Source organism: Ursus americanus, chromosome 24 (genome assembly GCF_024610735.1).
Source record: "Ursus americanus isolate L20-20 chromosome 24, mUrsAme1.1.p, whole genome shotgun sequence".
NCBI classification, from domain to species: Eukaryota; Metazoa; Chordata; class Mammalia; order Carnivora; family Ursidae; genus Ursus; species Ursus americanus.
In genome coordinates this window covers 38,597,817-38,607,221 of record NC_142150.1, presented here as the reverse complement: position 1 = coordinate 38,607,221, position 9,405 = coordinate 38,597,817, and the positions used below count along the sequence as shown (strand labels likewise).

At 52.8% G+C, this 9,405-nt stretch overlaps 2 protein-coding genes across 3 annotated transcripts; both read left to right on the top strand.

The window, feature by feature from the left end:
• The first annotated feature begins 56 nt into the window (after positions 1–56).
• LRRN4CL (LRRN4 C-terminal like) lies at positions 57–2,984 on the top strand. Its single transcript, XM_045793752.2, has 2 exons — positions 57–644; positions 1,201–2,984. The coding sequence occupies exon 2, from the start codon at positions 1,206–1,208 to the stop codon at positions 1,917–1,919; it is 714 nt and encodes a 237-aa protein (XP_045649708.1). The 5' UTR covers positions 57–644; positions 1,201–1,205; the 3' UTR covers positions 1,920–2,984.
• Positions 2,985–4,754: 1,770 nt separating this feature from the next.
• Positions 4,755–7,500, top strand: UBXN1 (UBX domain protein 1). Of its 2 annotated transcripts, none has more exons than XM_045793763.2 (10): positions 4,755–4,897; positions 5,009–5,096; positions 5,236–5,289; positions 5,379–5,473; positions 5,569–5,638; positions 5,880–6,071; positions 6,166–6,217; positions 6,366–6,479; positions 7,001–7,193; positions 7,358–7,500. In XM_045793763.2, exons 2-10 carry the CDS (start codon positions 5,038–5,040, stop codon positions 7,405–7,407), a joined length of 879 nt encoding a protein of 292 aa, XP_045649719.1. In that variant the 5' UTR covers positions 4,755–4,897; positions 5,009–5,037; the 3' UTR covers positions 7,408–7,500. The 2 variants fall into 2 exon arrangements, with proteins under 2 accessions (XP_045649719.1, XP_045649718.1); XM_045793762.2 differs by having other exon boundaries at positions 4,756–4,897; positions 5,379–5,485.
• Positions 7,501–9,405: the final 1,905 nt, after the last annotated feature.

Genomic DNA, 9,405 nt, shown 5'->3' with positions numbered 1-9,405 from the left:
TGCAAGGCGAGAAAACCTATCCTGCCTACTCCATCCACGTGACTCTGGGGAGGGGGATCCTGTAGGGCGGGTCTGGAGAGCCGGGCTGCATCATTCTGGCCTCTGCACCCCTCCCTTTCTCTGTCCATTGGGAGGCCGAAGACAGGAAATGACTGCCATGGATGTGGTAGGATTTTAACTGAAACAGCATTTTGAAGCCCAGGCCCCATGCTGTCACAGCTGTTTTCTCCTCTGATACCAGCCAGGTGGCCCCCTCTGTTCCCCTCCTCATCCCTCCACATAGCTTCAGCCCTGTGATTCTCCACTCCTGGCTGCCTTCCACATTCCAAAGCCGTCTCTGAACCCAGGCATCCTGGCCTCCAGATGAAACAGCTGCTGTGGCTGCCCCCGATCCCCGGCCCCGTGACTCAGGCTCTCTGAAGGGACCAGCCCGTTTCTTGGCATTCACCGGGAAAGGGGGGGGGCAAGGGAGGGGGGCTAGGTGGTGACATCAGAGTGGAAGGGTATAAAAGCTGAGCAAAAACAGGACTGAAATTGAAGACACCGACAAAACCTGCCGGCTGCCTGTGCTCCTGGGGTCGCCCCAGCCTTGCACCCACAGACCTCTGGCCGGAGATCTACACTGCCGCCAGACCTCCCCGCTGGTGAGGGGCTGCTGGGGGCAGGGAAGGGGGGGTGGGAGGTGGGGGGCAGGGATTGGAGCTCCCTAGACAGGTGGGGGGGATTCCAGGGTCCTTAAGTTTCCCCCTTCTAGCCCATCTCTTCTTTCTCATTTCCGTCCGCTCTACTTTTGGGTTTTTGCATGTGTCGCTGACGGACAATTATTTTACTGAGATCTTTTCTTCGGGTGGCAGCTGGGAGTTATTCCACCTTTCTTCCCCAGACTGAGTAAATCATTTCCTCCTCTTTTCCCCTCCAGCACTTGGCTTATTCATGAACTGTTTCTGGTACTTCACCCATTGCCGGTCACACACCCATCTCTGGGGTCAGCCCACGTTTGTTGTTTCCCCCCCCCAAACCAAGTCCAAAAGTTCAGAAGTCGGTTGACAAATAAGTGTGTCTGCCTCCTTTCCTCCTCTTTCCTGTTCACTTTTTGGCCCCCAGCTGTGTGTCCCAGTCCCCAGAGGTTTTGTTGAGGGAGGGGGCCTAGAAGGCATGGGGTTTGGACAGTCTTTACCTCTCCACCTCCTTCCCTTCCAGACTCCATGCTGGGCTCTCCCTGCCTTCTGTGGCTCCTGGCTGTCACCTTCTCCTTAGTTCCCACAACGCGGCCCTTGGCCCCTCAAGCCCTTAAGGAAGAGGAGGAAGATGAGACACCAGGGCCGCCTCCGCCAGCCGTCCTCTGTGACTACGACAGTTGCCGCCACCTGCAGGTGCCGTGCAGGGAGCTGCAGAGGGCCGGGCCCAAGGCCTGCCTGTGCCCTGGGCTCTCCAGCCCCGCCCAGCCGCCTGCCCCGCCGCGCCTGGGAGAAGTGCACGTCGTGGCCGAGGACAGCAGCGCCGTGGTGCACTGGTGTGCCCCCTCCTCCCCGGTCCACCAGTACTGGCTGCTGCTCCGGGAAGGCAGTGGGGCTACCCAGAAGGGGCCCCCGCTCAACTCCACGGTCCGCCAAGCAGAACTGAAGGGACTGAAGCCTGGGGGCGTTTATGTCGTTTGCGTGGTGGCTGCTAACGGGGCTGGAGAAAGCAGCGTACCCCCAGCAGGTGCAGAGGGCCTCGAGGGGGTGGGGGGCCCCGCTTTCGGGCCCTGTGGCAGGCTGGCTGTGCCCCCCAGACCCGTTACCCTGGTGCACACGGCTGTAGGGGTGGGCACGGTGCTGGCCCTGCTGACCTGCTCTGCTCTGGTCTGGCACTTCTGCCTGCGGGAGCGTTGGGGCTGCCCCCACCGGCCGGCCTCCCAGCCAACAGCAGGGCTCTGAAGCAGCCTGGGGGCCTCTCGGGCCCAGCTGAGCCCGGGCTTGGAGAGGACAGCTCCGCCTGGACTCCCTGGGAGGGGGCGGTTGCCGCTGCAGCCCTGAATAGAATAGAAGGCCAGGCGCCTGGGGCCCCAGCTGAGTCTCAGGGCTCAGCCCGAGAGCTTGTTCACCTCCCAAACTTTCCGTCCTGCTCCAGGCTGCGGTTCTGAAAGGAGCAGAGGGGTTTGGCAACTTTTTCCTTAAAGGACCAAATAGTAAATCACATACTGCCGTTCCAGGGGATAAAATCAAAGATAATATGTAGGTACTTCTGCAGCCACGTAACCATGTAAAAACATAGAAACCATTCTTAGCTCATGGGCCTTTTCTTTTCAAAATCAGGCCCCAGCTGTATTAGGCCTGTTGGCTGTAGTTAGCTGATCCCAATCCCTGTCATAGACCCTCAAAAGAGCCCTGTCACATTGGTGGCTTCAGTGGGATTTTGAGAACAATCACCGCGGGATGGGAGTTTGGGGCAAGACTACTCCCTCTTTTACCTTTCATGTAGATATTGAAGATGGGCACACCTGAGTCAGAATCCAGCTGTGTCTGAAGTGGGTGGAGATCAATGACTGGCATGGGGTAGAGAACCAGGGACTGCTTAAACTGCCGTCTGGGGCATTTCCCAGATCCAAGGATTTCCCCCACTCTCCCTCAATCTGTGTCTGTTGTATGTCCACTGTACCAACATTAAAGGAAATATAACAGGAAGACATTTTCATTTTTCATGACCCTTTTCATTCCCCTGTCCACGCACCTATTTCTCAGAGTAGTAGACACTTTTAAATTCATCTGTAAATTCACTGGATGTAGGGGCGCCTGGGTGGCTCAGTCGGTTGAGTGTCAGACTCTTGGTTTCAGCTCAGGTCATGATCTCAAGGTCATGAAATCAAGCCCCGAGTGGGGCTCCAAGCTGGGCGTGGAGCCTGCTTGAGATTCTCTCTCCCTCTGTTCCCGGCCCCCCCGCCCAGGTAAATAAATAAAGCCTTAAAAAAAAAAAATAAACCAACTGGATGTAGAAAAGTCTGAGTTGCTACAGAGTATAATCCTCATTTTTGCTGGTCTTACAACTTTTAATTATAGAACTAACATTTATACAAATTTCAAATACTGCTGAAGAATACAAAGGAAAGTTCCTCTTTTTCTCAAGAGGTAATCACCCCTAGCAGAGCAGATTTTTATTCAGTGACGGTATTTTCTTTGTTCACTCAATAGATGTTCCATGTGGGTAATCATAGTCTCCTTGGTTATGTTAAAGGCTGCACAGCTTTCCGTAGGACGATGATCCTTGACGGACAGAAGCCGTGGCTCTTTACTGGAACATTTGTCTTCAGTGCTGTGGGGATCTTTATGTATCCTCACGTTTGTGATTTCTATAGGGTGCTTACCTGGAAGTAGATGAAAGACGCAGTACCGGGGTGCCTCGGTGGCTCAGTCGGTTAAGCGTCTGCCTTCAGCTCAGGTCATGATCTAATGGTCCTGGGATTGAGCCCCACACTGCGCTCCCTGCTCAGCGGGAACCTGCCTCTCCCTCTCCCTCTGCTCCTCTCCCCTGCTTGTGCTCTCACTGCCTCTCTCAAAATGAATAAATAAAAAATCTAAAAAAAAAAAAGATGCAGTACTATACAATTAATGATTTTTTTAATCATTGGACCTCAGGATAAATTTAGAATAAATGCGTTCTCTCTAACAATTTACCACACTGTACTGAATACCGTGTCCGCTTTATTTGCTCCCGTATTTCCTTGACATTTATTCATTTACAAATGAGGGCCCAATCTCTCATTACAAGGCCTGCTCTGCATACATTTACTCTTCACAAGAGATAGGATCAGCTGGGAGGAGGTGAGGAATTTGAAGCTCTAAAGAGTTTGAAGCGACAAGTAAGGAGTTGAGTTAGGATGCTGTGGAGAGGGAACATAGCATAGCGGTTTAGTGAATGCGTGCCGCATGGGTGTGGATCCCAGCTTGGCTACTTACCAGCTTTGTGACTTTAGGTAAATTATCTCCTTTTTCTGTGTTTCCTGTGACTAATAATAGTATAATCATACAGATTGTTGTGAGGATTGAACAGGCATTAATCACGTAAGTCTCTAGTGGAGCTGGGAGGTGGAAAGGGGGTGGTCAAGGCAGGATTCCCTTAGAAAGCAAACCTGGGGTCCAGTCTCAAAAATGACTGGGAGTTAATCAATCCCACAGAAGAGGCCGGACATTCCAGGCAGAGGGACTGGTAGGTGTAAAGGCCTGGACGAGCATGAGGGCCTGTTTTGTAATATGCACGAGTTAGCAGCAAGTGGTGGGAGAAGACACTGCGCACTACCAGTATTTACACGGTACAGCCTTGCCAGGCACCCAAGGCAAGTGCTTACTGTTCTTTTACAGACAGGACTCTAAACAAACAACAACAACAAAGAAAACGGACGAAGCCGGACTACTAGCACTTAAATTTCATCCTAAGAGACTAGGTGTCATGGAGAATTTTTAAGCAGGGAGGTGATGGCAGGATCAGATAATCGTGTTCTGCAAAGATCCTTTGGCAGTGGGACGGAGGATGGCTCAATTCCCCGGAGAGGATGAGGGGGTCAAAGACCACGCACATTTCTATGGTTCCAGATCAACAACGCCAAATAACATTCCAATTGGTTGCGCCCTGGGACCCCATGGAGAGCTTGCTACAGTCCGCCCACGGGTTTCAGGGCCGCACCACCCTTCCTCCCCACCGCCGCCGGGCGGCCCAGCTGGGGGGTCGCCTCCCGGGCCGCGACCCCGACGCGCCACCCGTCCCCGCCCGCGCCGGGTCCCGGCGGGTGGGCCAGGCCTGTGTTTTCTGGCTCTCGGCGGCACCCGTCCACGCCCGCTTCCACGTGACCCAAACAGATCCGGGCACTTCCGCTTGCCCTCGGCTTTCTTCTCGTCCGTGTCCGCTGAGGGTCCAGAGCCGGGTACGTGAGAGAGCGCCCAGCTGGGGCGTCGGGGGCGGGACTGCGCGCGGACCGGCGGCACCCCGCGCTGACCCCCACCCCCCCTGCGCCCTCCTTCTCGCCCTCCCCCAGGTCCCCGCAGAAGCGGCGGTGGCGGCGCCATGGCGGAGCTGACGGCTCTGGAGAGTCTCATCGAGATGGGCTTCCCCAGGGGACGCGCGTAAGGCAGCCCCCCAAACCCTGGCCCGCGGGCATCGCGGACCTGTCTGGCCTTTCCCCCAGCCTGGCCTCAGGCTCCACGCCCCAGCCTGACCAGCACCATGGCTCGCGGGCGCTATTCACGGTGTTTCTGCCCCCAGGGAGAAGGCTCTGGCCCTCACAGGGAACCAGGGCATCGAGGCTGCAATGGACTGGTGAGCGCTCAGACCGGGTGGCAGGGGCCTGGGGGACTGCTGGGAGGGGCAGCGTCAGTGGTAACCTCCCTCCCGACATTCCCTGCCAGGCTGATGGAGCACGAAGACGACCCTGATGTAGACGAGCCGCTGGCGACCCCCCTTGGACATGTCCTAGGAAGGGAACCCACCTCCTCGGAGCAAGGTGGCCCTGAAGGTCCTGACTGAGGGACGCAGTGTGATTATTCACGAGGGCTCGAGGAGGATGAACGGGCAGTAATACTGATTGCTTGTTTGTAGGAACCGGCTCTACTGCCGGAGAAGGCAAACCCGTTTTGAGTGAAGAGGAGAGACAGGAACAGACTAAGAGGTATAGTAAGGAACAGTGTCACGTTTCGGAGGGTCACCTTCCATCTGTCCACAGTACACAAGTCTGATTTACGAACTGGAACTTAACACTTTCCTTCTGTCCTGCCTTGGCGGTTTCCTTTCTGTTTTTTTTTTCATCTCTCTGGATACATGTTCTCATATTTCATTTTGAGTCCCTGTTATAAACTCAGCTTCTCGATCTATGTCCATTTCTTTTGAGCTCTTTCTTTTCTGCAACATAGGATGTTGGAGCTGGTGGCCCAGAAGCAGCGGGAGCGGGAAGAAAGAGAGGAGCGAGAGGCTTTGGAACGGGAACGGCAGCGCAGGAAACAAGGGCAAGAGTTGTCGGCTGCTCGACAGAGGCTTCAGGAAGATGAGATGCGCCGGGCTGCTGAGGAGCGGAGGAGGGAAAAGGCTGAAGAGCTAGCAGCCAGGTCTGGGTGATGGGGATGTTGGATAATGAATGAGATGGGAAGCTAGGTTTGCTTTGTCAACGTCTGACCTACTTTCTTCCTGTCTGCATTCCAGACAGAGAGTCCGAGAAAAGATTGAAAGAGACAAAGCAGAGAGAGCCAAGAAGGTAGGTGATCGGGAAGACACTGGGGTAAGGAAGTAGATGGGCTAGTAAAAAAGAGTGCCTTTTCTAGCTTCAGAAGGAAAGGATGGGCATTCGATGTTCCTCTCAAGAGTGGGTGAGAGCCTGATCAGTGTTTTCCTTTGTCTTCCAGTATGGTGGGAGTGTGGGTTCTCGGCCTTCTCCACCAACAGAGCCAGGTCCTGTTCCCTCTTCTCCCAGCCAGGAGCCTCCCACCAAGCGGGAGTATGACCAGTGTCGAATACAGGTACTGATTCTAATTCCTGTCTTGCGTCTGGGACCCCTTCGTTGGCCTATGAGACACCTGGCTCAGAGGTTTATGCAGTGAGATTCTCTTTGCCAAACCTCTCCCTTCTTCGTAAATGACTTTTGAAATCCTATCTCTTCTACTCTTAGGAAAGATATCAACTTTCTCTTGCCCCAGTCTTAATTTAAATCCATACCTCCCTCTTACTCAGCAGTTACATTTTTAGTTTATGTTTTCATTTGGTTTATTACGTAGCTATTTGCACGATGGGGTATTTATCTAGATATTTTTGTATGATTTTTATCCTTGTGTTTGTTAAAATGTGAGGAAGCTGGAGCCTCTCTTCACTGCTTAGTAAAGCAAAGAATAAGTGGTTGTTCATTAGGGTGCTTTAAATAGTGATTATGCTGGTTCAGTCTCTCGAAGAGGAAACAAACCAACTTTGCAGCTCTTGTTTTCCTTACTTGGGCACCTCAATCAGTTTTGATGCTCAAAATACTGTATTTCTTGCTTGCCTTCAGGTCAGGTTGCCAGATGGGACCTCACTGACCCAGACTTTCCGGGCACGGGAACAGCTGGCAGCTGTGAGGCTCTACGTGGAGCTCCACCGTGGGGAAGAACCTGGGGGAGACCAGGACCCTGTGCAGTTGCTCAGTGGCTTCCCCCGGCGGGCCTTCTCAGAGGCTGACATGGAACGGCCCCTGCAGGAGCTGGGTATGCCGTCTGGGACCAGAAACAGAACTTAGGGGAGGGGAGGGGATGCCTGAGAAAGGAAGGAGTGCCAGGAGAAGACTTTGTGGAGATGGTGTGAGGCCAGAAATTTTGGGGGGCAAAAGACAAGGGTCTCTGTGGTCAGAGCTGTTTTCTTCCATCTTCAGGACTTGTGCCTTCTGCTGTCCTCATTGTGGCCAAGAAATGTCCCAGCTGAGAGGCCTTTATCCCACCATCCCTCTCTGACCTCTTCATCTTTGATAAAGCACTGACATCTCCTTCCTAATAAATAGACCCTCTGAGTTCTGTATGTGCCTGACTCCTTCCTGAATGGCTGGGAGGGACAAAACTGAGGCAGAGGAGGAAGCCAAAGAGAAGGCATTTAGGATAGACCCTACTTTTCATCTTAAGTTTCTTTCTTTCTTTGTTTCTTTTGTCAGAGAGGGGGAGAGGGCACACACACACACACAACCAGAGGGAGAGGCAGACAGGAGAAGCAGGCTCCCTGCTGAGCAAGGAGCTGGACAGGGCACTCGATCCCAGGGTCCTGGGATCATGACCTGAGTGGAAGGTAGATGCCCAACCCACTGAGCCACCCAGGCGTCCCTTTTTTTTTTCTTTATAAGATTTTTTTATTTATTCATTTTGAGAGAGACAGCAAGAGAACAAGCAGGGGAGGAGAGAGGGGCAGAGGGAGAGGCAGGCTTCCTGCTGAACAGGGAGCTCCATGTGGGGCTCGATCCCAGGACCCTGAGATCACAGTCTGAGGTGAAGGCAGACACTTAACCAACTAAGCCACCCAGGAGCCTTTCATCTTAAGTTTCTCACAAAGAAACTCAGTAACAATTTCTGGGTCTTTTTACTTGCTTGGGAAGTTGAGAGGGGAGAATTGTTGGGGTTGGGGCAGTATAACGGATAGCACTTTTTGCTCTTACAGGTAAGAGGCAGTGCATAGGCCTGAAATCCTTATTCCTGTGCCTTGACTTTTTTTTTTTTTTTTTTTGCATCCTCCACCTGCCTGTGCCTTGACCTCTTGATGCCAGCCTGGTTGCTGCTTTAGTAAAATAAGGATGATAGTGCCTGTTAATTCAGATTGTTGTGGGTATTGCATAATGCTGACAGGGTGTTGTAGCACACTGCCTGGCACCTAATAAGTTTCCAATAAGTATTTACTAAAAGGGTAATTTAAAAAAAAAATTATTTAAGACAGCGAGAGCAGGGGAGAGGGGCAGAAGCAGGCTCCATCCCAGGACCCTGGGATCATGACCTGAGCCAAAGGCAGGTGCTTAACTGGACTGAGCCACCCCTGTACCCCTAAAAGGGTAATTTTTAAAATGCAGCCATTCACAAATGGCCAGAGGAGCTTTGCGGTGACCTTTACAACTGCATTTCCTCTTCACTAAAAAGTACTGAGCGCTTAGTATGCACCACACCGTTCTAACTGCAGTGTATGTATTAACTGAGCTAAGGCAGGTATCTGGGAATAGGGACAAGTATCCCATTTTGGAGATTGGGACACCAAAGCGCATGGCTCGCTGAAACCAACACAGGTAACCATCGGTGGAACCTGGGCACACCTGGGGAAGCCCGACTCTAGGGCTCAGGCGCTCAACCTCTAAGCTCCTGTGTCCTAGCCCCTCACTGCTGCTGATCACCGCACCCTAATGCTCCCTCAAAGAGCTGCTAACCTTTTCCCTCTCATTCCCAGGGTATGGGACATAACAAATGTGTTTGGCTTAGGGCTTCACCATCCAGCAGCTGAAAACCAGTGCTCCCATCTGGGTTTATACCTCCCATCTGGGTTTATACCTCAGTGTTACCAAGCTATTATTTACTGTTCTTGCTTTATTCCCGGGGACCTGGGATCGAGCCCCACATCGGGCTCCTCTGCTGGGAGCCTGCTTCTTCCTCTCCCACTCCCCCTGCTTGTGTTCCTTCTCTCGCTGCCTGTCTGTCAAATAAATAAATCTTAAAAATAAAAATAAATAAAAGCAAGCCCCCCCCTTTCCCCCTTCAATTGAAATCTTGCTTGGAACCACAGGATGTAGAATAGATAACAGGGGGCACCTGGGTGGCTGAATTGGTTAAGGGTCACACTCTTGGTTTTGGCTCAGGTCATGATCTCGGGGTTGTGAGATTGAGCCCCCCCTCCTCCCACCATCTGCACTGAGTGGAGAGTCCACTTATGACTCCCTCTCCCCCTCCCCACCAGGGT

Excerpts from the sequence above, each read along its gene's own strand:
- LRRN4CL (XM_045793752.2), top strand. The coding sequence starts at position 1,206 with ATGCTGGGCTCTCCCTGCCTTCTGTGGCTCCTGGCTGTCACCTTCTCC.
- UBXN1 (XM_045793762.2), top strand. The coding sequence starts at position 5,038 with ATGGCGGAGCTGACGGCTCTGGAGAGTCTCATCGAGATGGGCTTCCCC. Across the intron at positions 5,639-5,879 it reads AGACAGGAACAGACTAAGAG|GATGTTGGAGCTGGTGGCCC; the intron begins GTATAGTAAGGA and ends TCTGCAACATAG. Across the intron at positions 7,194-7,357 it reads ACGGCCCCTGCAGGAGCTGG|GACTTGTGCCTTCTGCTGTC; the intron begins GTATGCCGTCTG and ends TTCCATCTTCAG.